This window comes from Mytilus edulis, chromosome 9 (assembly GCF_963676685.1).
Source record: "Mytilus edulis chromosome 9, xbMytEdul2.2, whole genome shotgun sequence".
NCBI lineage: Eukaryota > Metazoa > Mollusca > Bivalvia > Mytilida > Mytilidae > Mytilus > Mytilus edulis.
In genome coordinates, this window is record NC_092352.1 from 42,797,014 (window position 1) to 42,824,973 (window position 27,960).

General features: G+C 33.1%; 1 protein-coding gene across 3 annotated transcripts; it reads left to right on the forward strand.

The window, feature by feature from the left end:
• The first annotated feature begins 278 nt into the window (after positions 1-278).
• LOC139488396 (uncharacterized) lies at positions 279-27,953 on the forward strand. Of its 3 annotated transcripts, none has more exons than XM_071273948.1 (12): positions 279-381; positions 1,469-1,534; positions 10,396-10,435; positions 10,854-10,898; positions 11,941-12,023; positions 16,525-16,596; positions 17,265-17,418; positions 18,388-18,485; positions 19,625-19,693; positions 23,248-23,289; positions 26,555-26,687; positions 27,895-27,953. In XM_071273948.1, the coding sequence occupies exons 3-12, from the start codon at positions 10,411-10,413 to the stop codon at positions 27,924-27,926; spliced, it is 753 nt and encodes a 250-aa protein (XP_071130049.1). In that variant the 5' UTR covers positions 279-381; positions 1,469-1,534; positions 10,396-10,410; the 3' UTR covers positions 27,927-27,953. The 3 variants fall into 3 exon arrangements, with proteins under 3 accessions (XP_071130049.1, XP_071130048.1, XP_071130050.1); XM_071273947.1 differs by having other exon boundaries at positions 1,469-1,523; XM_071273949.1 differs by lacking the exon at positions 23,248-23,289 and having other exon boundaries at positions 286-381; positions 1,469-1,523.
• The last annotated feature ends 7 nt before the right edge of the window (positions 27,954-27,960 follow it).

Below are 27,960 nucleotides of genomic sequence, written 5' to 3' on the forward strand. Positions count from 1 at the left end.
AGAATAAAAAAAAAAGCTAAGTTTCTTAATTTATTTTTTGTATATATCATGTAGTTGAGATTGCAGTTACAACTGGACTATGGCAAGCATCGGGGACTAACAGTGCACCATGCAGAAGTGGTATCGACCAAGTGACCAATAATATACATCTTTCAAAATTTTCATAATAACTTTTTTTAATTTTATTGTCCTTAAAAGACAATATCTGTTCTATATTCCATTAGGGAAAGGAACGTAATGAAGAAACTTAGATGAAGTTGTTACGAGCTTTATTTTGCAGCTTTTCTGTAATCGTGTGATTGTCAAGTAACGAAACGAGAAAAGGGAAGTAACTGCAGATGACAACTCATCTGTTATCAGTGATAAGAAGTTTTATATAAGGTTGGTTATTTACGTCAATTATATCTTAACAATTACATTTGCTACTTTTTTCATTGATATATAGTGTGAATATAATATAGAAAATGTTAAATGTTTTACTGAGTCTTTCTTATCGCGCATGACTAACAGGAGGTTGAGAAAAGGCTAATCGAGAATGCATGTCATAGTCTATTTTAAGTTAGGTATACATGTATTTTGGGACTGTTTTATCTTTTTAGCCAACGGTATATTTCAAAGAATTATTCTTATAAATCATCTGATTAAAGAAAGAAAACAACATGATGATATGAGCTTTAAAAAACGTAGTTGTTATTCAATAAACATATACAAAGATGATGAATGATTGTGTATTTTACAGAACAATAAATAACTGGGGTTTCTTGCAGTTTTACCTCAAATGAATTTTCTTGTCTCTATTGTAAAAATATTTATTAATAATCAAGTTAAACAAATTGAATACAGACTACAGAAATAATTACATAGACCATCATGTCTTGTTATCGTGTACACATGTATTTGATCGTGACGACTTTCTCTGTAGGTTATATATGGAACTATAGTATTGTGTAACAAGTGTAGATACATATGAAACATTCTGATTTTAATTCTGTCGAAACTAAAATATCATTTCAAATAACCTCTGTCATTTATTTTCATATATTTTGTATTATCCTGGTTTCAATTTAGACAGAATGTGATGATTTTTTTTTCGAAACCAGAAGGCACTTTATTATTATCTTTGCATTTTAGGTCATATTTGTGTAACCTCTTATAAATTAACGTATAGGAAGGACCAATAAGTCGTAATCACATTTCTGTCTCAATGACTTTTTCTTCAAATTTTGTTTGGAGAACATGCTAAGCTTTATCTTGAAAGACACTTACAGCAATGTATAAAAAGGGAATATAATTAGGGATTATGAAGGACATAATTTATCCTTAAAATATTATTCGAAAAAGATCAAATACGATTCATATTTATGTTTTCTTTGAAATCGAGGCAAATTTCTTTGTTAGGTTGTCAATCGTATCTTTTTCAAGTCATAAAGAAACAAACAACTAGGTACCATTTGTTAATATTATTTAGGTTAATGGTAGCGGATGATCTTGTATAAATTCTGAGCTATAAAGAGAAAAACAAGGTAGGAACACTGTATGTTTCCAAAGTATAATATATAAGAAGATGATGTGTATTTCCGAAAAGAATAAGACCATCGAACACTTGAACCCACTTCCTATGTCAAAGAAGATACATAATCAAAGACCTGCTCCAAAACTAACCAAACCAAATCATCAAAAAAGGCCAGCATACAACAGTAGATCGAGATAGCCCAATTTGGTTTGTACACACAATATCGGGGAATGAAGCCATGTACGAGATCATTTGTTGGTATATATAGAACCAAATTATTGTTAACATACTAGTTTAGCGATTTTAGTTTTGACAGTTTAATTTATTATTATGTAAGCCCCGGTCACAACAGATCGTACAATTTTTTGTCGTGGAAGATCTATAAAAAAAGTTGTCGTGGCACTGTCGTGCAAAATGTAAAAAAAACAACATTTCGAGTGGTCACATCAACTACGACATGTCCACGATGGGTACACGACAGAGAAAATAGAATTGTAATTATACTGTCGTAGGTAAGTCGCAAGCCGGTCGTGCGACAGTCGTACGACAGTCGTGAGTTGTTTGGGGCTATTTTTCAGGTTTTCATGTCATAGGATGCGCGTGTCACTGTCGTACGACTGTCGTGCCACTGTCTTGAAACATGCCAGGCTCCATCCTCATGAGTCCAACGAAATCACCGGCAGATTCCCGCTCCAACTCTTGCATCAGTGTATACTATTCTGCCCAAACATAAGGCGCCGTTCGATCCATGGCCTAACCCACCAAAGACGGGCTATTCGCTGGTTCCTATACTGTTCACGGGCTAACAATACCATATTGTTCTCTTGTTTGAGTCCGGCAAGGCGCCTATTTAGCAGGACCTAGCGTAATCGTTCTGGTGGAATAGACGGCAGCGATATGTTTTTCCATACATTCATTCCCGCCGAATTGTATCCTTCTGAAGAAAACAAAAATATGTTGCACGACGAACGTACCACTGTCGTACGTAACTAAAGCAATGTTGTGCGAGCATCGTACGAAATTTGGTATTCGTGAGAACTGTATCACGAGTGTCTTGCGACAGTCGTCGGATTGTCGTACGACAATCGTGCAACAGTTGTAAGATTTTTCTTTATTAAAATGGTCTATGTTGGTACCCACGACAATGTGTTTATCGCACGACAGTTGCACGACAGTGGTAAGACACTATCACAACAGTCACGATACAAAATCGTAGAGCAAAAAAGGTGCATGTCCAATTTTCGTCCCACGACACACGACAGCGCCACGATGCTCAAAATATCGTGCGACTGTCGTACGATGATGACAAATGACCCACGATTTGACCAATTTTCATGTCGTTGCGCTGCATTAATGTGTCGTGGGTTCGTTGTGACCAGGCCACCGTTTCACAAAGCCTTCTTAACTTACGATGATCGTATCAGTTTACGATCGGTTTACGTGTGGTTCTACGTTCCCGTTACGTGTGTTTCACAAAGGCATCGTAAAGAACTACTAAGTTGATCGCAAGTTACGTCGTGTGTATCATCGTAAGTGTATCGTAAACCGAGAAGAGTGCTTTCTTTCACGTCCGCACTTTTATCGAGTATGGCATGCCAAATAAACATTTTAAAAAATAATTATTATGGATGGCGAATTATGGCGATATTTTTATATCAACATTAATATTATACAACTAAAGAATTTCAGTCCGTTTTCAATATATTAAATTCAAGATATATGACGCTTACAGTCATAGGTCAAAAGTGAGTTCCCACTCAAAAAATGTCCTATTATTTCAACTAAAATCGGTATTTTTCAAAAAATTATTACCAAGTAAGTCTATGAGTGATTTTTATAAAATAGATACCATAAGATGCAGAAATGTCTGAAGTTTAATTGTTTATTTGGCCATATTTTTAGTGAGGTGCTTTTTCATTATTCAATGGGTTAAACACAAATGCAATTTTTAACGATTTTAATTTGGTAAGAATACATAGCAAACTTTGCCGTGAGTCAAGCAATATTTTTCTTTGTGTTCACCTCGTCAGTAATAATACATATATTAACAACACTTTGTACCAATATTCTATTTGGAGACAAAAACAGTAAAATATATTAAACGAAACTTTCCGACACAGTGAGGGTCTAGATTAGTGGCAACGAGGGGGTGGGGGCGGGTAGCATTTCTTTGTTCTGTAATTCTTTTAGCCATTCTTATCTTTTCAGCATTAAAAATATGCTAATACTTTAAGTTATGTGCCCCTTTAGAATTTGCACTAAACAAATGAAACCATTTATCAATTTTGTTAAAGGGGCACTAGCTACGAGATATATAAAAAATCTAAAGCGATGGAAAACTTAATGAAATTGTTTGCGCTCAGAGCGTTTTTTCTTCACTTTGACAAAACAACCATATCCCAACTTTTGAAGTTAAATGGTTGCACCCTTAGACACCGTTTGGACTGATGCTTGTACAATAAAATTAACGGTACCAATTTTCTTGCACCAGATGCGCATTTCGACAATACATGTCTCTTCAGTGATGCTCGTGGCCAAAATATTTGAAATCCAAAGCTTATATAAAAGATGAAGAGCTATAATCCAAAAGGTCCAAAAAGTATAGCCAAATCCGTGAAAGGAATCCGAGCTTTGCATGAGGGAGATACATTCCTTAATTTCTAATAATTTCTATCATTTTGTAACAGTAAATTTTAGTAACACAAAAAATCCGTATTTTCATGCCAGTACCGAAGTACTGGCTACTGGGGTGGTGATACCCTCGGGGACTTATAGTCCACCAGCAGAGGCATCGACCCAGTGGTAGTAATAAAATTAACGGTACCAATTTTCTTGCACCAGATGCGCATTTCGACAATACATGTCTCTTCAGTGATGCTCGTGGCCAAAATATTTGAAATCCAAAGCTTATATAAAAGATGAAGAGCTATAATCCAAAAGGTCCAAAAAGTATAGCCAAATCCGTGAAAGGAATCAGAAATGCACAACTTTTTGGTTTTAAAAGATAAACACAAGCTGTTTTTTTTATAAATTATTTATAAGTCCTCTTTTACATATGTATCATATAAATTTATTTAATATTTTGTTTATAAACATCTTAAATTTATCAAATGTTCAGGAACAACCTATTTTAAATTATCCATTTTTGGTTGCCAGTGACAAATATTTCATGCGTGTTCAGGAACAAATAAACAATAAGTCCAACAGTTAGCTTGTTATTCATATGATGAAGTTATTATCTTTAAATTAGCTTAATTGATGAGGTCTGGAGCTGGCATTTGTCAGTAACTGCTAGCTTTATATATAGTAGTCCTTTGTTAATTTATTATCATTGTCATTTTGATTAGTTTATTTTGTTTCCTTTTCTGACATGGACTTGGATTTCTTTTAAAGTGCGTTTAACTGTTTGTATTGCTGTGGGTTTTTTTTCTTCATTGGCTAGATGTATAGGGGAAGGGTTGTGATCTCACGAAACATGTTTACCCCGCCGCGTTTGTGCGCCTGTCCCAATTCAGGAGCCTCTGGTCTTAGAAGTTTAGTATGATTTTAATTTTAGTTCATTGTTTTATTTCGTAGTTAAGTTAGTATGACGTATATTATCACTGAACCATCACTGCACCATCACTGAACCAGGGTTGTGTTCAATACCGCTACGTAGCTGCTATCAATATATATGCAGAAAACTCGGCTAGCTGTACACGTTCAATAGTCATAAATATACGTAGCACTACGTAGCCGCTACGATATTGAACGCAACCCTGTACACTGTTTTAACTATAGGGGCCTACTGAAGCACGCCTAGCACAACGTTCATTGTGACGCCATACATTAAGAATTCCTTCCGTATCATTACTTGGAACTGAAATCAATCTTAAGGCAATATATTATCGTCATGCAATCAATAAAAAACTACGGCAAAACAAAAAATTAAAGTTGCATGCGACTGTAGCGCTTTTCTGGATCTACCTTCATCAGGAACGTCAATAAGGCGAATAATACTATTTTGCCTACTTGGTTTCACTGTTACCTCTAAATTTTTGGCACTGGGAACACCAAATAGTTCTTATTTTTTTTTTTTTTTTTTTTTTTTTTTTTTTATCTCAAACGCTATCTTTCTATCAAATATTTAAATTAATTTATTTGATGCCTGTTTAAATAGGATATTTTTTTATTAAAGATGCACAACCTTAAAATTTCAGGATACTGTTATCCCAGATGATGTCTAAAATGTTTTATAAAAAAAACCTACTTCTTTTATTGTTTATTTTGTTATAAAAAGTGATTTGATATATTTCGAGCTATTAATTCCAAACTAAGAATCAGAGCAGTGTTTACAGATACCCCTCTTTTCGCCCCTTAGTTATTTTGTTAATCAACTTTACTTTATATTCTCTTTTTTCTTGGGGGGGGGGGGAGGGGCATTATTCTCTATTCTGTAAACCTCATTCACAACCTCATATATCTTGTGTAATTTCAAATAGATATCTGATATTCAAGCGCCTATTAGCGGGATACGATGCTTAATACTATAAGAGTATCCACAAAGAGAGTTTTCGGGTGGTCTCTTTTAAAAGTCGGTGCATGAGAATATTATGGTACAACCAACCAACAAAAAGGTTGCATACTAAGTATATAAAAGCTAAAGAATATGCAAAGCATGTAATTTTTACACTGCAGGAATTCGGGTTAAAGGGGTTCCCAACCGTGAATATTAAATATTATTATACCTTACATATATTTTAAACAATTCTATTGGGTGAAACGTTATCACGTGACATGGAATAATTCAGTTGTTTTTCATTCAATTGCAAGGAAGGATGAATAACCCTAAAAATTTCCACCAGCGGTGAATAACCCTATTATTCACCGGTGAATAACCTTTTGAGTTTGTTGTTTTTTACTTGAGTTATCTCCCATGAAAATGACGTCACAGACGTAAATAAACAAAATGGCAGCGTTCACGTTAGACTGGAAGCCCACCGAGAGAAGAGGAAATAAGGCATTGGACATGAAAAGAGTGCCAGCAGCCGATGATGTATCTTATAAAAAGGTCCTTTTCAGGACCATCAATATTTTACAAAAAGATTCTACCTTAAGTTTGTTGTACATTTGAGAAATTCTAGAACACAAAGCCGTCAAAGGTATTTTTGTGTGTGTTATAAAAAGTCCAAAGAATATAGTAACTAAGTGTTTGAAAGGCCTTTCCACTGTTAGTTCGGTATAATAAAACAATTGTGGCCCCTTAGAATCGATGAATATCCAAAATTGTCAACCCTCAAAAGTTATTTCACTTCGGGCTGCGCCCTCAATGAAATAACCTTCTCGTGTTGACAATTTTGGATATTCACCTCTTCAACGGGCCATAATTGTATAATATATACCGATTTGATAGGCCAATAACTGTTTTAACACACGACGACATCAATTTACGTGAATATTTTGGAAATATACAGACGATATTCCGCAATCAACGGCTAATAGGAAAGTTTCTTGTAGTGTAACGAAAAGCGGGAAATACGCGTTTATGTAGTTAAAAATTGGTAATTTTAAATTATTAACTTTTTTTACATTTAGGCTTCTCCTTTTTTTCTAAATTGTTACATTATTTGGAGAATTGCGATTTAATGTTATTTTTTTGTATCGTTTCTATCAAATTTTATTTTTATATTGAAACTAGAAATTGACCTGTTGTCTCACAAGGAAACAGCTGTTTTGACGTTTTTTCTAGAAAAGTTCCTAAATATTCTAAAAACTTTGCACCCACATTATGTCTTCAATTCAGTGAGCAATATTTAATTTCATGCTAAATACAGGAGCTTACCAGATTAAATTATCGCGACCTATTAAAATAGTCAAAACAACAAGTTTTTATTCCAATTACAATTGAACTTTTTATATCAATTCGAGATTGATCTGTAATATATTTATTTGTATTAAAACTTGACCAACTTCTTAAAATCTGGCAGACCGTACGCGAACAGTCCGACGCATGCGTCTTTTGAAAAAGTACGCATACGGTGTGGAACATATAGACATCTATCTATATTGTTGAAAACTATACCATGCTATGTTGCCTTCTGGATGTCCTTAGTTTGTCTTTGTCATTTGATTGCGGTCTCATTAACGTATAACCTACATTTCCAAAAGTTTTGTATAGCTAAAACGGCTATTGTGTATAGAATAATTGTCTTTCTTTCCCTAAATAATATGCTTAAAAGAAGATGGACCAAGGAGAGATGTGCACAGGCACTTAATTGTTTCGATCTATCAATGGGAAGGTCGACAAAATCCATATGTATATTACATATTGATAGTCGACCTTCCCATTGATAGAAACAGGTACATGTGGCAATGTCCCTAAATAAAAAATAAAAAAAAAAGTAAACAGAAAAAAAAATGCTTCACTTTTCAATCTTTAACTTCCCCTCCCCCTTCCACATTTTTTTCTACTGTATTAATTTTTTAAGACATTTCGCATCTACACAAAGTCTGATTGATCTGCAGCTTACCCCTCCCCCTATTAGTTTTGATATATATATGATCTACATTAAATTCGATCCAAAAATAGTCACTAGAAAGACATACAGTAACATATCTAAATAGTTGCAATAAATTCCATTAACCACGAAACTAATTACAGTCAGATATTTATTTCGATATTCTAATTAAAATACATTTCTGTTTTGGCCGAAATAACAAAAAAATAATTATTATCTGGTTTGACTGTGAAACACTGATTTCAGATCTATATTGTACACATAACTTTAAAAATGGGAATAAAACATCCTTCTTTAAACGTTTTATCGATTACCACTGTGCCTGTAGTGATATAATTATAAATAGATTTCAGAACGCGGACGTGATAGAAAGCCTATTTATTAAATTGTGAAGACGTACGCCGGTGGGAAATAAGATGAGTAAACAATGATTAATACCTTAGATTTGCATTAAGTTAGTTGCTTGAATATACAAATAAACAAACGAAGAAAGACTTTAAGTGTAGTTCTATAATATTGAAGAGTCTTCTTCGTCTTCTAACATTTGAGGCATCTTGACAAAGAATAAAGAACGCTGCAGCCATGTTAGATGGATTAATTTATTTTCGTAGAAAAACTACGATGGAGTTACGACTGGGTATAGCTGTAGTAAGTTACGCCAGGATTTACGCTTTATTTACGATCATCTTAACTTACGACGGCTTTGTGAAACGGCTGTAAATCCTACGATTTATTTACGATGGACTTACGATGACACGTAGACTTACGAAGGCTTTGTGAAACGGTACCCAGGGCTTAAGATGTCTTTCTTTTTTAAATACAATCGGGTTAAAGTACATTTCAATAGGCCCGGTATTTCATTTATCTGAACGGTATCTAATTCATTCAACTTCACCGCCAGGTATCTTTAAAACCGCCCGGTACCCATCCTTTGGAACAACTGGGGTACCCACGACAATGTGTTTATCGCACGACAGTTGCACGACAGTGGCAAGACACTATCACGACAGTCACAAGACAGTGACACGATACAAAATCGTAGAGCAAAAAAGGTGCATGTCCAATTTTCGTCCAACGACACACGACTGCGCCACGATGCTCAAAATATCGTGCGACTGTCGTACGATGATCACAAATGACCCACGATTTGACCAATTTTCATGTCGTTGCGCTGCATAGATGTGTCGTGGGTTCGTTGTGACCAGGGCTTAAGATGTCTTTCTTTTTTAAATACAATCGGGTTATTGTACATTTCAATAGGCCCGGTATTTCATTTATCTGAACGGTATTTAATTCATTCAACTTCACCGCCAGGTATCTTTAAAACCGCCCGTTACCCATCATTTGGAACCACTGGGGTACCGCCCGGTATCTTTAGAACCGTCGGGGTATCGCCTGTAGTTATGTATATAAAGGGTGTGCGAGAGAGATCAGAGAGATAATTGATAGATAGTTGGTTAGAAGAGTTGAGATGATATTTTGTTAGTGAGATCAGGATCATTGTTCAACTGTTTTATTATGTTAAACTGATATTATATATTTAACAGATTACCAACGGTTCCAAAGATTGGATACCGGGCAGTTCGACTAAAGATACCTGGCGCTGATAGAGTTGAACGAATTAGATACCGTTCAGATAAATGAAATACCGGGCCTATTGAAATGTACTTTAACCCGATTGTATTTAAAAAGAAAGACATCTTACATAATAACAATTTAAACTGTCAAAACTAAAATCGCTACAATTCCCCCAACTAGCAATTGAAATTCCTATTGCAATGTAGTAAACAAAACTAGTCTAGTCACTGTACAGTTACATAAGCCAAAAAGCTCAACTCAAGTCAATGCTTATAAGTTCAATGTGACATGCATATGATAATAAAGTTATAACAGCAGATGCTAACACTTAATCATTATCACTAGCTGTGACGAACCTGGTATCCAATGTGTTATTGAAATAATTTCCCGGGGGTTCTGATGTTTTACAAAAACGACAACGCTACACTAGTATTGTTACTTAATCGAGCCCACACTCCTGTGTTCATAATCCGTTTACTGAGTGTCTGCATCTTTGGTTTGAATCATGCTGTGACTGCGTGTCAAAAATGAGAATATCTGAATTCTTGCACATTAACTTATTTCACTCAATTATAATAGGTTGTTTTTTTACGCAACTTTTTTTATTCAATTTTTTTCTCTGCAAGATAGACAAGCAATTCAAATACACGGATATATGAATCGAAGTTGTACAGTTTTCATGTAATTCCGCATTCTTCTCCTTTCATGAAATAAAATGGTGCACAAGTTTGGGGTTTATTATCATACCATCCTAAAATATATGAGACGAACATAACCCGATTGTCTTTTCCTTATTTTACATTTTAGAACCTAAAAGAAACTATGTACTATTCGTATTTAGATAAAGGTAAGCTTCTAAAATTTATGAACATTTATGTATTTTAAAAATCCAGAAATGCAGCCTTAAATTGACATTGCTTAACGAACTGATAAGTTGGGATCCTCAAACCAGAAATATATATTTAAACAATAGTCTTTCCAATTTGAGAGTCAAAATGTCTTTAAATAAGAAACAATAACAAAAAGATCAATGTTTAGATAAAAAGCAAAATAACAAAATTTAATACAAACTTTACCATAGCACAATAGCACAATGAAGGGGTGTATAAGTACCGAGCCACTTCATATAATAATTATTAAGAATAGATTAAACAGTGAATTCAAAGTAATATATTCACAAAAACAAATAAAAGAATACGATTACACATTATAAACGAAAATACAAAGAACAAAACAAAATGTTTTTTTTTTATATCTATATCCAGGTCTTGTATTAGTAGCAATATTTATAGCGATACCAAGAACATCTGGTAGGTAGAACTTAATATATCTATAGAAATTATAAGAAGATGTGGTATGAGTGCCAACGAGACAACTCTCCAACCAAGTCCCAATTTGCAAAGGTAACCCATATAGGTCAAAGAACGACTTTCAACAGGGAGCCTTGACGCACATCATACTTTAAAGGGCCCAATAAATGGCTACAGTTAAACAATTTAAACAGGAAAACCAACGGTTTAATCTACTAGTATATAAAAAAACGAGAAACTCTTATGCACCACATCAACAAACGACAACCACTGAACAATACAACAGGTTTCTAACTTATGACAGGTGCAAATAAATGTAGCGGATTTATGTTTTACATGTATACTATGGTAGATCAAATAAACTAAAGATAGTTTCGATTAGTGCCGAGATGTGAGTTTGTTTGTACATTTCTGTTAATGAGAGGCGAGAGATAGAAGGAGTGTTCGTAGTAATAAGTCGAAACCATACTGACAGTTCAATGGTTAAAAACGAACACGATCAATGCAATTTAAAGACCAACAGTATACAAAATAATACATAGACAAATAAAGACTGAGCAACACGAAAACCACCAAACACTCGGATTGGTTTAAGGTGCTCCGAAAGGGTAAGCCTTTCCTGTTCCAAAATGTAGCAACAGTGATGACAAAAGGACAAACAACAGTATAGAAAACGCAAAATAGAAAATTGAAGTTTTGAGCAACGAGAACACCACCAAAATCCGGTTAAGCTGAACACATTGACGTGACGCGAATATAATAGTCCTAACTGACTTCTAATATAAATGTTAAATGTTACAACTAAATATCATATTTAAAAAAGTGCATGTAGAGACACGAGAATCGCTTTAAAAACAAGTTACTTGGCTTGTAGTTATATCTCTCTCGATAAATAGATAAATAGATGAATTATAAGGAAATATGATACATTTATGATACATATTATGTAATACCTTTAAGTTTAAAATGAATTATTGGTTGTTGTGTTGCTATATATACTTACATTCAAAAACTTTCAAAATAGAAGAGTAATGTTTTATAGGACTAAGATGCCTTTCATGTCAGTTCGCACGAAACGTAACTGACTGTTTCCGGACAGAGGCACAGTGTGAAGATGGAGAGGAGGTATTGAAAGAAATTTATTTTTTTATAAGCCATACAATTAAACAAATTGTGAAGCAAAGAGGAATTGGTAGTCGGGATCACAGATTTGGGTTTTTACGCCAATGGTTTTTAGTGCGTAATGTAAATTTGAGGTCATTCCATTGATTATATGTTCCAATTCTCTTTGTTTTATCGATGTTTATAAATATATACCTCAACTAAATGACTTATCAACGTATCATAGATATAGGGAGATGTGGTGTGAGTGCCAATGAGACAACTCTCCATCCAAATAACAATTTAAAAAAGTAAACCATTATAGGTCAATGTATACCTGTATAAGCAACACATGTGAAACAGTAACCTAAGACCTTTCCGGAGCACGTTTGTTCACGCTTAATTTTTTTGTAAGGTTCGTGTAGCTTAGTCTTTAAGTTTTCTATTCAATCTTTTCTTGGCTAGTTCGTCTTTTCGGAGTTTTTTTTATATTATTTGCTGCTTTGGTATCTTCTTCTTCTATTTATTGCGTTGTTCTTGTGCATTTGGATAATGCACACATACTGTTACATATAATGCACTGCATCAATCAAACTACTTAAATTATTCTGAAACCAACACAATATACAATGAAAGACATAGTTATATTTAACTCGAAGAAAGTATATGTAACTAAAACTCTACCGTGACTGTGCAGCCTAACCCAACTCATTTCATAAATGAATTTAAGGGGGCTCGGGTCTATTCGAAGTTTCTATCAGAAGTGCCGTATTTTTCTTATTTTATTCTTAACAGAAAGTGTATCAAATTGGTCGAAAAAAATAGGGGGTTACGGACTATTTAAGCTTAAAATTTTATTTTTAACAGGTATGTAAAAGGGACCATTTTTCCATGAAATGATAGGGAAAATAGAGGTGTTGACATATTTTTATCAGAATATAAAAAAAAACGTTCTTTGACAATTGGTCAAAACTGTAATATAAAAAGCTGAAATATAGATTCAAAGAATGAGCAAATAAAAAACATAGGTCACCGATAAGGAAAAAAATATATAATGCCTTAAAACCCAAATTTTAGCGGGAAAATGGTGAAAATGGGTGAAATGTCATTTTGAGCCGTTAACACATAATAACGAAAATATTCTTTTATTGACAAAACTACAATGATTTAACATTTCTAATCAATTAAAATATTTAAAAAATACTACAGAATTTACGACAAATACTTTTCGTGTGCATTGTAATTCATGCGTGAAAAGTTATGCGCAGTCGAATAGTCCCGATCCACCTTAAGTAGAAAGGGGATAAAAACAATTGGAACCAGTTTAGAGTCTTAAAGAGATCACCAATAGCAAATACTACTTTATATCAAATGCTGATTGATCTTTGATTTAACATATTTGAGTTTATCTGTCTATACCAAAACAAAACAACAAGAAAAAACACTTTTTACTGATACACTACACATCAAAATAGTTGTCGCATGAATACAAACAACAAAACTTGGCTATGATATTTCTATTTAATGAATTGTTTACTCCATGCCAAATTCATTTCAACTTGACTGTGGTGTTTGAGAAATCTAAAAAAATTAAAGAAATTTAATGTAACAATAAAAAAAACAGGACTATTTTATGAAAACTAATCTTAATTCTCTAAAATATTGCAAATGTAGGCTGATGGAAGACAACTCTACATCAAAAAGAATAAAATTAATAAATTTAATACCAATGCCTTAGTCTTATAAATCGGGGGCCTGGTTTTCGAAAGTATCATAAGATATGTCATAAGATATATCTTAGGACATATTTTATGATCATCTTATGACTATCATATGATATGTCAAAGGATGTAAATCAAAGCTGTCTTAAGAGAGTCATATCCATGATGCTCTTATGGCTGTCATAAGTGAACATTATTTTCTATTATTTAAAATAATGATTAAAAAGTGATAAATATAAAAATGAAAATGAAAAGTATGAACATATTAATTATTACCATTCTTAATATTTACGAATATTTTATTTTTTTCGTTATAATGAACACGAAATTTTATACAAAAATGAATTGAAATATGAATGGATAACTTGTTTAAATTTAGTTTGTAATATATAATAAATCTTGAACTTCGCTTTCGTTTATTACCATACATGCATTGTTATATAACTGTGAGTACTTTTAATATTCGGTTCATCGAGTACCCGCTTAACGAAATGCCCGTGCACATCACTAATATAGTACTATTAAATAGACGTGTTAGGAAAGTCGATACTACTGTTGGTGCTCGTGTTGGATGGAAGATAAATACAATAAGATTTGGGGGGTCATCTCCAAAATTATAAATACTCTATTTTTTATTACCTGTATGGCCACTGAAATACGTTATTTATAGTGTGCAATACATGACCGATCGGGCATTGTTAAGAACCAAAATTAATTTTCAAATGTGATAATTAAAATAAATTACGTGGTACATTTGTAAATTAAGGATACACATGAAAAAGAGGGGATGTTTTTGTTTTATTCTCAGAATCAACAAAATTCCTTCAAAAAAAAATTTGATAAGGGTTTTGGCCCGCTTGATCTCTCAATGGAAGCAAACTACTAGTATCGTTTTGCTTCATTCTGGTACGATTTAAAAAAAATAATAAAAAAAAAAAAATATTTTGGAAAACACAAATCCCCTTTTCACAATATGAATGCTCGATGATTTATTTTATAATGCAAATTTGGGATTTTGTTGTTCACTTGCCTAATAACTTTTAGCTAGCATTTGCATTGTTTAATGTCTCCCGAAAAGTCCACCAAACAATTCAACTGTTTGTTTTAGTTCGTTCCTTTGCTGTTCCCATAAGGTCACAAACGACTCTGACTGTCTCTAGACGTCTTATTGCGTCAAATAATTCCAACTGTGACCTTGACCTTTGTCTTCAAAAATTAATAGGATTCTAGATTTTCATAAGGACTAAAAACGAATCAAGTACGGTCAAATTCCTAGAACGTTGTTAAATATAGAGTGTCAACAAGTGTGTTACGGACGGAAAGGCGGACCGAGGGTAAAGAAACCCTCGAATTTTGTAGGCGAGAGAATAAACTTGAACCCATTGGAATCGGAAATGCAGACAGATGTTATTTTACACGAAGACAATGTGGTTCAAATCGTCAAATGTCAACTAAAGCAAAGTTTGTTTGTATCGTTCTTTAAATGTCGTTTAAACTTTTTGTTTCTAAAATCAGAATTATCAGAAAAGCTTATAACGATCTTTCCAAAGACGTATGCTTATGATATAGAATCAAAAATCGTGGACACCTTTTTATAGTCTTATAACAGATGAGAAGTGTGTGTGTGTGTGGGGGGGGGGGGGGGTATTTATTTTTGTGTTTATTTGTTTTGTGTTGTACTTATTTTTATTTGCTGTATACTACCAGTGTGCGCATTCAAAATCTAACTTCAATTACTGAATAAGAGGCTGATGGTGTGTGACCGGTTCATACATAATATTGCGGGGTTAAATATGTTCGTAAGAGCTCTTGACGAAACCCTTTTCTAACATCGGACAGTCGTGTAATTGTAACAGTAATTCATAAGTACATACTATGCAAATCGATTGAAAATGGCATGACTCATTATATCGGCAGGAATCGTTAAAAGAAATAACATAAAGACAATAGACACAAAGTACCAATATCAAAGTACTTGCAGTTACTGAAAGTAAAAGTATTAATAAAATAACATAGGCTTACAAGATGTTAAAACAAGACAAATTATTCACAAAACTAATATTAATTTGTCTAAAAATGTATTTATTGAATCTTTTCTGGTTCTTAAACAAATAATTTGATCTTTTCCTGCGTACTCTAATAAATACAATTGTTACAGATTTGTCTCAGCGGTATCAAACACGCCCAAACAGGTAACAAAAGAGTTCAGTTTTTATACTCATTGAGAAGGTCCCCAATCATATTGTATATTTCTTCCGACCAACACGAGCGCCAGCAGTAGTATCGACTTTCCTAACACGTCTAATATAATAGGAACGAAATAATATGTATATTTATTATACAAAACCATGAATAAGAAAGGAATTCAATATTGTATTATCGCAGGCAAGAGATTCAAATTTTAATTTACGTAGTTGACTAAGAAAAATCAAATCTTTACTGATTAGCTAACTGAGAAACACAACATATATTTTTTATTGCAATTAGCATGAAATTATACATGAAAAGTGATTAAAATTTTAGTTGACAATCATAAGACCATCATAAGCCATGTCGCGAGGGGTCTTAAGTTTACGACATAAGTTATGACAAATCGTAACTTGGGACACTTTCGAAAACATATCTTTCGACTATGACATGTCCTAAGACCATCATAAGACATGTCTTAGTCATAAGATACTTTCGAAAACCAGGCGCCGGAATAGTATTCATATTTTTTTTACTTGCATACATCGACCATGTGAAAATACACGCTATTATTAAAATTATCACGTGTCATAAACTGTATATTTCTTTGTATTTAGCAATGTTATTTACGGAAAGTGATGCTTCCAAACATGGAGATTGCATTTATAGCAGGTTGTAAATCTGATAAGGTAAGTAATGATCGTTTATAATCGTGTAAATTCGAACTCCCTTAAAGTGAAACAAAAACTGCAAAACCTACCACATGATTGTGATACATAATGCTCTTTTAATCATAGGGGCTTGAGGGTAGGATACTGTAATGAGCCTCCCCTTATTATCATAAATCCTCGATTTTTCAATATATAAATGTATCACTTATTTGTTCCATGTAGAAAAAAAATCAATATACCATATTCTGACTCTAAACATGCCGTACGGTGACCTATGGTTGATAATTTTTGTGTCATTTTGGTCTCTTGTGGACAGTTTTCTCATTGCCAATCTTACCACATCTTCTTTTTTATATGTTTACTTTAAACTTGTCAGTCGACTTTATACAGAGCGAAGAAGAGATACCAAATTTGCTTGTTTGAACGAGTTTAAAAATCGATTGAAATTCTGAGTGACACAAGGATATTTTTTGTTGCGGTTAAAAACAGCTATCCATAATGTCACCATGGTTTTACTTTATAAAAAAAACTCTGCTACTGAGGTACTTTGTTCTGCATGATTTTTAGAATTTCAAACAACTGTTACACACCATAGAAAGAAATACATTTGACTAGATAATCCGGTATTGCAATTGTTACTTTTAACTTAAAATCTACTTTTATTTGTTTTCGTACTATCAATTTAGGTGTGTTCTTTCGATGAACACCAAATTGGAGATGGGAAACGACAAATAGAATTTTCTCATGGCCATATGATAGATCTAGTTATGTGTTCCGAATGCTGTACTGCAGGACCAAACAAAGATGGCGTACCGTGTAATGGTTACCTTTGTGGGCAACGTATGTTGTGTTAAAATGTTATCATGGTTAAAAAATATATTACTAACATTTTATTTTTGTAGATTATTTAAATAAAAATATTCCAAAAAATGAAATTACAAATTGAATACGTAAGTTTATAATTATATGCGTCCGAAAGGCTTTTTTTGGATTTACCTTCACCAGGGACGCTCTGAAAGCCAAATATGTATACATTTGTAAGAACCGAAAAAGAACTAAAAATTAAAAAAAAAAACCATCAAAGGTCAACTTTGCCTGTTGGGGTTGAAACCTTTAGTTAGTTTTTTTTAATATTTTTGCAAACGAACAATTTCAGAAAAGTTTGCTATATCAAAATCATGTTAGTAACGAAGTATAATTATACTTGACTATTGAACCGATGTTAGTGCCCTCACAGGGACTGATAGTCCACCAGCAGCGGTACTTTCAATTAAGGAGGACCATCAACTATAAATAATTCTTCAGATAGAGTTTTCTTGCTCTTTGGTAAAAAGGAAGATTTTTTCATGTTTTTGAAAAATATGATATAAGGTAATATGTTCATTATACTATTTTTCAAGGTATAAGTTGGTCAGCATTTTTTTTAATTTGCATACAGTTTTCACACAAAACAGTTTTTTATTTCAATTAATATAATAGACTGAATTGTAAAACAAAATATGAGGATATAGGTTTTTGATGTTATTTTAGAAGATAAAAGTAAAAAAAAAGTGTTACTGATCTTGTTTTCTTGATACGTGTACAAAAAAAACCAACAAAAAGTTATGAATCAATTTGTTTGAAAAAATTACTATAAGAGTTATCTAGCCTTGTACAGTTGGGTATACTAACTTGAAGTTAAAATATTGAATCGATCAAAAACATATTTTGTATTTTTATAGACAGTTGCAGTAATAAATTCCCCCCGCTCCCACCCCGTATTCCTATAAAAAGTCTTACCCACAAAAACAATGAAGTATGTTTTTTCAGGTCCCACTTTGAACCCTAATTATGTATGGTGTGCTGAATGTGACAAAACAGATGATCCTACGAAGTGCTCAAGATTTGTTCAGTGTCCATCTAATGAGGTAATATTTTGTACCTTTATATGTCTTGTTTGATATTGATTTAGGCTTTGTCAGTGTTCAGAAGACAGATTTTGTAAGTGGAAATGAAAACAATATATTTTTAATTTGCAACAAGTTAATAAAACTTGTAATCAAAATAATTATTTTTATAGACGTCAATATTTCCCTCTCAAAAAGAATATCACATTTGGGTAATGATCTCGAACGTGTCCTAATCGTATGATTTATTACTAATTTCTCCTTGCTATATACATGTATATATAGGCTTTAGCGAGATTTAAAATATTGTGCTTATATAGATAGAACGCTGAAGCAGACGTACATGTAGGTGTCTGTCAACGAGAGGAAAAGTTGGAATGGAATATTCATATTATGTGTTCATAAATTCTAGTATGTGGATTACCGTGACCAATTTAAATATCAAGATTTAAAACAGTCTACATTGGCTAGAGGTATAGGGGGAGGGTTGAGATCTCACAAACATGTTTAACCCCGCCGCATTTTTGCGTCTGTCCCAAGTCAGGAGCCTCTGGCCTTTGTTAGTCTTGTATTATTATTTAATTTTAGTTTCTTGTGTACAATATGGAAATTAGTATGGGCATCATTATCGATCATTATCACTGAACTAGTATATATTTGTTTAGGGGCCAGCTAAAGGACGCCTCCTGGTGCGGGAATTTCTCGCTACATTGAAGACCTGTTGGTGACCTTCTGCTGTTGTTTTTTTTCTATGGTCGGGTTGTTGTCTGTTTGGCACATTCCCCATTTCCATTCACAATTTTAATTTTAAACATTCATTGGGTTTCATCTGCTGAATAAATCATAATGTTATATTAAGGTCAAACTTGATTCTTAAGATAGAATGTCGTCTGTCTTTCTAGACGGTGTTTTCTATCAAAAAGTTTTTCGTTTGGGTCTGAATGACGTTCGGTAACTGATGTACACTACTGTAGACGAATCATGTGCGGTTATGGGAGAATGTTACATGTTGTCCAAATCTAATTGCCTTTAATTTAATGTTTGACTTTTAAACGGAGTGGACAAGTTTCTAAAGGCTCAATACAAAATTATCTAAATATAACCAACGTCAAGCCATTGTAACAAAATTGAATATTACTTTTCATTCTTTACATTTATAGGTCTGTTCACAGGACTTATATGTATCAAACCAACAATTAATATATAGCCTAGGATGTAGAAGAAAACAGGTAACTCATCATAACAGCATTATGTCCATGAAATTTGTCACTTTTGTTCCCTTTCGCGTAGTGTACTCAGTTTAATTTTTAGACAGTTTGATAGTAGGATTTTTTTTTACATTTCAGCCCTGTTACTATATCCTGAATATGAAGAACACTAAAGATAACTATGATCCTCACAAGTACAAACTTTAATTAGTATAAAGTCCCTCTATAAATGTGCATCTGTCTATTCCGTTGGCCGTATTTATACCGTACATTGCACCATGGGACTTCTCTGCAAAACAGACAGATCTGATAACTTCTCGGGTCCAGCTTAAGCTATCAGGAAAAAGAAAATTTTAAACATATATATATATATCGCATGTTATAATTTAACCACAAACACAAATCAAAATCAAAAGACTTAAATCAAATGATTTATTTACTTTTTAAAAGAAAATCCTTTGAAAATAAAAACCAATTCTTCAGAGAACAATTGAAGGTCTTTCCACCTCGATAATAAGAATGAAATTTAAAAAACGATGTTAGAAAATGTCACTCCTTGTTGATGTTATTTTGTTCTTCAAATTGATATAAAAAATAAGACTACATGTAATAGGTATATTCAGAAGACTTGAAATAATTTTTAGCAAAGGTCAAAATCTAGAATGTCAAATTGACCTTTGACCTTGACCTCAATTTCAAGGTCATAGGTCAGTGATCTCAAATCAAAAGACCCCAGGTCAATCATTTGTATGGTTGTGGAGAAATACTGATTTCAAATACATAAGGGGAGAAAACTCCTATAAGGGTTAACCAAAACACTTCGACTGAATAGATTGAAGTTGCGCCTTTTTGTAAACAGCAATTTGGCAAACAAATCATATCATTTACTGTAACAGTTCCTTTTGAATAACGATAACAAGCAAAATCAAAAATTTATAACATGACCTTTACCTTCGACCTTGATCACAATTTCAAGGTCATAGGTCAGTGAACACAAAACGGAAGACCGGAGGTCAATCACTTGTATGGTTGTGGAGAAATACTGATTTGAAATACATAAGGGGAGAAAACTCCTATAAGGGTTAACCAAAACTCTTTGACTGAAATAGGTTGAAGTTGCGCCTTATTGTAAACAGTTATTTGGCAAACACATCATAATATGAGGAAGGCGCTACCTTAAATGCCAGCTTTATACCAAGACAATGTCCTATATATATTGATTGGTTGTTGGTTGCTTAACGTCCAGTGGCAAATGTTTCATACATGTTCAGGGCGAATGTCCCAGGCTACTATTATTATTAACATATATATATAGTTTTTGTCTAAAATAAAATAAAAAGTTCAGATGGAAAATGTTTAGGGAATGATAAATGTTGCAATGTTTCATTGAACTTCAAAAGGAAGGAGGGCGTATGGTATTTTTTTTTAATAAAAAAAATATTAAATTCCCAAATTGATGAAAAAATAACTGTTCAATCAGAGGACAAAAAAACTATTTTGAATCCAGATCTTCACCAAAAACGATTTTATCTTTCAGATATGCAAAATAAATTTAACTTTTATATATCTAAAACATTTAAAACTTCCCAAACCGCACAGGTAAGTCTGTACAAAGTCATAGTAGTTTTTTAGGTGAAAGTACGGTCGTATTTGCCAATTTGTAATGATGAACCTAAATACTAGTGTTAAATTTTGACTAAGTATATTCACAATTGACATGTGCCAGTGCGTGTCAAAAGTATTTTTTCCACTTTAATTCCAAAAATTGCACTTGATTTTTTTCTCTCACAGAAACACATGAGTTATGTGGTAAATAAAACACTTGTCATTGTTTGAAACTTTCAGTAATCAAAATTCAGTTTTAAGCCTTTTTGAATGTTACACTGATTGTGTGAAAATTTTAACAGAAAATGTACAAAACACTTGATATAAAAATTGCACTATCTGCAGAATTATTGATAACTTTCCTTACTATTCACAAGGACATATATCTAACATATTATCCATGCTATTCTGATCTGAGTTTTTATTCATACATATACTGGCATGGCTGGTGCTGTTCCAAGTTAATTGTCTTCTTTTTCTGCTTCTTGAGAAGAATTTGTTTAACCTGTTCAGTTACTATAAAGTGTTACAATTCTTATTTAGACGCAACACATAAATAGTGACCAAAAAGGTACTGGTTTCACATGAGAGAATCTAGAAAGAAAAAATCTACACATTTTCAATATTTTTGTAGGACTATCATATAAGACATATAAAATTTGTAGTTAGAGACTGCTGCGGAATAGAAATGTTTGGGTTCAACTGATACCTGTTTTCAAATTAGTCCATATTGAAGTTGAAGGGTCCAAAATTAAAATATGCTTGATTTCAACTGACATAAAAAATTTGGTGTTTTTTATATGCTTAATATATACATCTATACCGTGGTCGTATCAGGCTGTGCATGGCAAAGCATGTTATTGACTTTAGGTTTGTACTTTTTTTTGTTTTGGTCCTAAACATAAATTTTTAGTTGTGAAGTTGATAACATAAGAGTACCCAAATTGCACCTGTATTGCCATTTTTTTCACCAACTTTTTTTTATGAACCATTCTGTGCTTATTTTGTAGACTATCCTTGTTTACAATATAGTTACAGTAGTATACCAATTTAATTTTTGGGTCCATGTATGTAGAGTCATAGAGAAATGGGTTTGAACTGACCTCTAAACAATCCATGATTCTGTAATGAGGTCAGTACCAAAATTCCATACATCATTACATGTTTAATTTCAAATCTTTAAAACTGGAATATAAACAGATGTTTTGTTTTATTTCTTCAAATATTTGAACAATTTGACAATATCCCATGCTTCAAATATTATTTTTTTAAGAAAAGGATGCTGGTAAAAAAGTTAATTTTTGTTTTACATTGTCATATCAGGACCTTTTATAGCTGACTATGCGGTATGGACTTTGCTCATTGTTGAAGGCCGTACTGTGACATATGCCCCCCCCCCCCCCCCCCCACCTATAGTTGCTAATTTCTGTGTTATTTTGGTCTCTTGTGGACAGTTGTCTCATTGGCAATCAAACAACATCTTTTTTATAATTAATTTGCTCTTTTTAAAAATATGATAATTATATAACTTCACATGGTGAAAGAAAGCTTGAAAGATTTCTGCAGCTTTTTTTGTTGAATACATGTAGGTGCAATTTGGTTACTGAGTGCAATTTTGGTACTGTGATGTTATATAACCAAAGTGTGTATTGCTAAATAGGTTGAAATGTGAACCTGATAGTGATATAGTGTGAAAGAACTTGGTAGATTGAAAATGTTATGATCAGGTTTTAACTGACGCATAAAATATACAAGCCACTGCTGCAGCTTGAATTTTAAAGGATGTAGCCCACATACTTCCAAGTAACATGCCCTGTATATACCAATCAAAGTCATGGTATTCTCATGGGTTATCATAATAACTCCATCTTCCCATAAAATCTTATTTTTGACAATATGGAAGCATACAATATATACAGTACTAAATGTACTACTCGGACTAAAGTCTCATTTTTTTTTATTAAACTTAGAGAGAGAAAACAAAACAGTGTCCATCTCCTAGGACTTATAAGGTAGATATCTGATATGTGACATAATCAATGAAAAGATTTGTTGAGAGTTTAGTTTGCCAAAGGAAGTACAGAATTAGAAGATTGTGCATTATTTGAATATTTCTTTTTTGTTTTAAACTTTTGTTAAGTTTTGAATTAGTCTGTCTGTGGGCTACCATAGGCGGATCTAGGGGGGCACCCACCCCCCTTTTCGTGGAAAAACTGTTGATTATATAGGGCATGGCTGGAGCCCCCCCCCCTTTTCAGGTGCGTCAGTGAGTCAGCAGGGCCCCCTTGAAAAGTTCAGTATTTGCCACTGGCTACATGGCTAACCGTGATCACATTCAACAGTATAACCAGCGTCATTATCACTGTTCCTTGATGTGGGGAATTATGCGGCAGATGAACATAAGTAGTCATGGTCAACCAGTGCACCCCGCATGCCGTATGGCCATTTAAAAAAAAATCGAAATGTATTTCTTGCGCCAAGTCACGGAGTTTTTTTCTGTGTTCCCATAGCTGGACGGAACTTTTACCCTTAATATGTTATCGAAATATGATTCTGTGACTTTTAAATGAAGTACCTGTGATTATTTAGCCTAATAGGTAATTTGTTTTGATCTCACTGATGGAAAGTCAAAGCAGACGAAACATGGCGTCAGATGTTGTTGTCCTAACTTCGGTAATTTCCGTGGTCAATCTTTTCCTTATACCTGTTTACGACAGGGTGCTCCGAAGTCAACGGAGGAATTTACCAGACAACAACAACAACAGGTGGTACAATAAAATTTAAATTAACTACACAAGTTACGAAAATTTCTGAATTCTTGTTTTGTTAACAAATAAAAATTCATGTCGTATTTAACATCGAAATTATTCCGATCTGTCCCGTTTTTCAAGTTCGCGTTGAAACGTTAAATTCGGCCGCCATTAAAAAAAATAATCGTACGAGATTTAACGAGAGTGACGAAACGTTTCAGATGGGTCGTGTAGAGAGAGTTATCGTTCTTTATTCCAAAACGATGCTTCTACCATAAGTGCCAGCTAAAGCTGGCATATTATTTACTGTAACTGATAACAAGCAAAATTCAAAATTTAGAACATGACCTTGACCTTTGACCTTGACCTCAATTTCCTTCAAATGGACCAAGGACTTCATATCAAAAGACTGTAGGCCTCTACGACTTATAACGTATGAATTGATCCAACAAATCGCCTATCTTAAATTTTCAAAGGGAAATAACTCCCATAATATGTCTTCCGATCACTGAAGTCAAAATAAACCAAATCATTCTCAAGAGTAGACGAACAATTTGGTGAAAACAGTTTGCTAAAATCTTTTACGGTTTTAGAGATATAGCGATAACAAGAAAAAGGGGACACGGGGAGATAAAAATGTAACTCCTATAAGAATTAAAAACCAATTCTTCAGAGAACAATTGAAGGTCTTTCCACCTCGATAATAAGAATGAAATTTGAAAAAGGATGTTAGAAAATGTCACTCCTTGTTGATGTCATTTAGTTCTTCAAATTGATATAAAAAAATAAGATTAAAAGGTATATGTAGAACACTTAATTGTTTTATCAAGAACAGAAAATAATTTTTAGCAAAGGTCAAAATCTAGAACGTCAAATTGACCTTTGACCTTGACCTCAATTTCAAGGTCATAGGTCAGTGATCTCAAATCAAAAGACCCCAGGTCAATCATTTGTATGGTTGTGGAGAAATACTGATTTCAAATACATAAGGGGAGAAAACTCCTACAAGGCTTAACCAAAACACTTCGACTGAAATAGTTTGAAGTTGTGCCTTTTTGTAAACAGTTATTTGGCAAACAAATCATATTATTTACTGTAACAGTTTCTTTTGAATAACGATAACAAGCAAAATTCACAAAATTTATAACATGACCTTGACCCTCGACTTTGATCTCAATTTCAAGGTCATAGGTCAGTGAACTCAAAACGGAAGACCGGAGGTCAATCACTTGTATGGTTGTGGAGAAATACTGATTTGAAATACATAGGGGGAGAAAACTCCTATAAGGGTTAACCAAAACACTTCGACTGAAATAGGTTGAAGTTGCGCCTTATTGTAAACAGTTATTTGGCAAACACATCATATCATTTACTGTCACAGTTTCTGTGGCATAACGATAACAAGCAAAATTCAAAATTTAGAACTTGACCTTGACCTTTGACCTTGATCTTAATTTCAAAGTCATAGGTCAGTGAACTCAAAACGGAAGACTGGAGGTCAAACACTTGTATGGTTGTGGAGAAATACTGATTTGAAATACATAAGGGGAGAAAACTCCTATTAGGGTTAACCAAAACACTTTGACTGAAATAGGTTGAAGTTGCGCCTTATTGTAAACAGTTATTTGGCAAACACATCATATCATTTTCTGTCACAGTTTCTGTGATATAACGATAACAAGCAAAATTCAAAATTTAGAACATGACCTTGACCTTTGACCTTGACCTCAATTTCCTTCAAATGGACCAAGGATTTCATATCAAAAAACTGTAGGCCTCTACGACTTATAACGTATGAATTTATCCAACCAATCGCCTATCTTAAATTTTCAAAGGGAAATAACTCCCATAAGATGTCTTCCGATCAGTCAAGTCAAAATACACCAAATCCTTCTCAAGAGTAGACGAACAATTTGGTGAAACCAGTTTGTTAAAATCTTTTACGGTTTTAGAGATATAGCGATAACAAGAAAAAAAGGACGCGGGGAGATAACTCCTATAAGAATAAGTGCTCGGTCACACAGGGTGAGTTTTGAAATCCCCATAACTGTACAACATCATTGGCCAAAAAATCCATTCGATATGTTGTAAGACAAAAAAGCATCTCAGACGGCAGAAGAAAAAAAAAAAAAAAAAAAAAAATAATCAGAAGAAAAACAAAAGGTCTTTCCACGAAAAGTGGAAAGACCTAATAAGTGTTTGGTCACACAGGGTGAGTTTTGAAACCCCCATTACTGTACAACATCATTGGCCAAAAAATCCATTCGATATGTTGTAAGACAAAAAAGCATCTCAGACGGCAGAAGAAAAAAAAAAAAATAAAAAAAAATAATCAGAAGAAAAACAAAAGGTCTTTCCACGAAAAGTGGAAAGACCTAATTACAAATATATATTTTAGATAATTGTTGGGACATTCCCATTTATTTCTAAGAGTTACAGTTCTTACAACACTTCAACATGTACTACCATTGATTTTAAACAATAAATTTTAACTTGAAGTATACAAATAACAGAAGACTAATTTTAGATTTGTGACAAGACTCACGAGGCATATACAGATACACATGGTAGAAAACGTGATCAGGGAACCATAAATATCTGTTCATCATGTTGTAACACGAGGGAGTGTAACCAAGGAGTTTGTAACCTCATCAGACAAAGTAATATATAATTTACTATTGCTTATAAAATACATAGCTGTACAATGTAACCTCATCAGACAAAGTAATATATAATTTACTATTGCTTAACCTATAGCTGTACAATGTAACCTCATCAGACAAAGTAATATATAATTTACTATTGCTTATAAAATACATAGCTGTACAATGTAACCTCATCAGACAAAGTAATATATAATTTACTATTGCTTAACCTATAGCTGTACAATATAACCTCATCAGACAAAGTAATATATAATTTATAATTACACCTTATATTAGAATGCCAGCTTTTGATTGGCTGATAGCCAGTGTATTTTTCGCATATTCTAACATTTCTTCCTCATTTCAAACGAATCTGACTGTTTTTCACCACTGCCGGTGAATATGCCTCAAATACCATGGTATTTGCCATTTTGGATATTCCTTTTTTACCCTCTCGAGCATTTTCCCGCCAATTTTTCGGATATGACGTTACATAAAGACAGCGCGAACGCGTATAAGTACATGTATAGTTCCCGCGGTATATTTTATGATAGTACTTGTCCTCAAATAAATATTTCCTTTTCCTAGTTCAGAGAGTTTTAATTAAAATTCATTCGGTGTAATTAAACAGATATATCATGTTATGGAGGGGTATTTGCAAAAAACACAAGTCTTGGGACAAAATTTCCCTTGCCTAGCGGCTCGGGAAATTTGAGTCCCTCGACTTGTATTTTTCGCAAATACCCCTCCATAACATGATATATCTGTTCACTATTGCTTAACCTATAGCTGTACAATGTAACCTCATCAGACAAAGTAATATATAATTTACTATTGCTTAACCTATAGCTGTACAATATAACCTCATCAGACAAAGTAATATATAATTTACTATTGCTTAACCTATAGCTGTACAATGTAACCTCATCAGACAAAGTAATATATAATTTACTATTGCTTAACCTATAGCTGTACAATGTAACCTATGGGAATGCAACAAGAGTATAAATCTCAATAACCGAAAATTATAAAATACATGATTTTTTCGAATATCATGGAATTAAGAATGGCCTTACAAAGCTTCATGTACTAAATTGTATGTTTCGATTCCTTACCTTACATTCGTGTATCTGCAGAATGATTTAATAAATAAAGTAAGACATGTTCTAAAAGATTTTCTGCTCTATTTTATATCTAATAAATATTTATTTTTACATTTCAGAACAGATATACTACTCAACGAATACAGGATAACAAATTAAAGAAATCGTTGACTTTAAATGTGTTT

Bases quoted from the DNA above. Each gene is read 5' to 3' on its own strand.
- LOC139488396 (XM_071273948.1), top strand. From the start codon at position 10,411: ATGTACTATTCGTATTTAGATAAAG. The intron at 17,419-18,387 runs GTATGTTGTGTT...ATGTTTTTTCAG, and splicing joins TGGTTACCTTTGTGGGCAAC to GTCCCACTTTGAACCCTAAT. The intron at 23,290-26,554 runs GTAGATATCTGA...GACTAATTTTAG, and splicing joins CATCTCCTAGGACTTATAAG to ATTTGTGACAAGACTCACGA.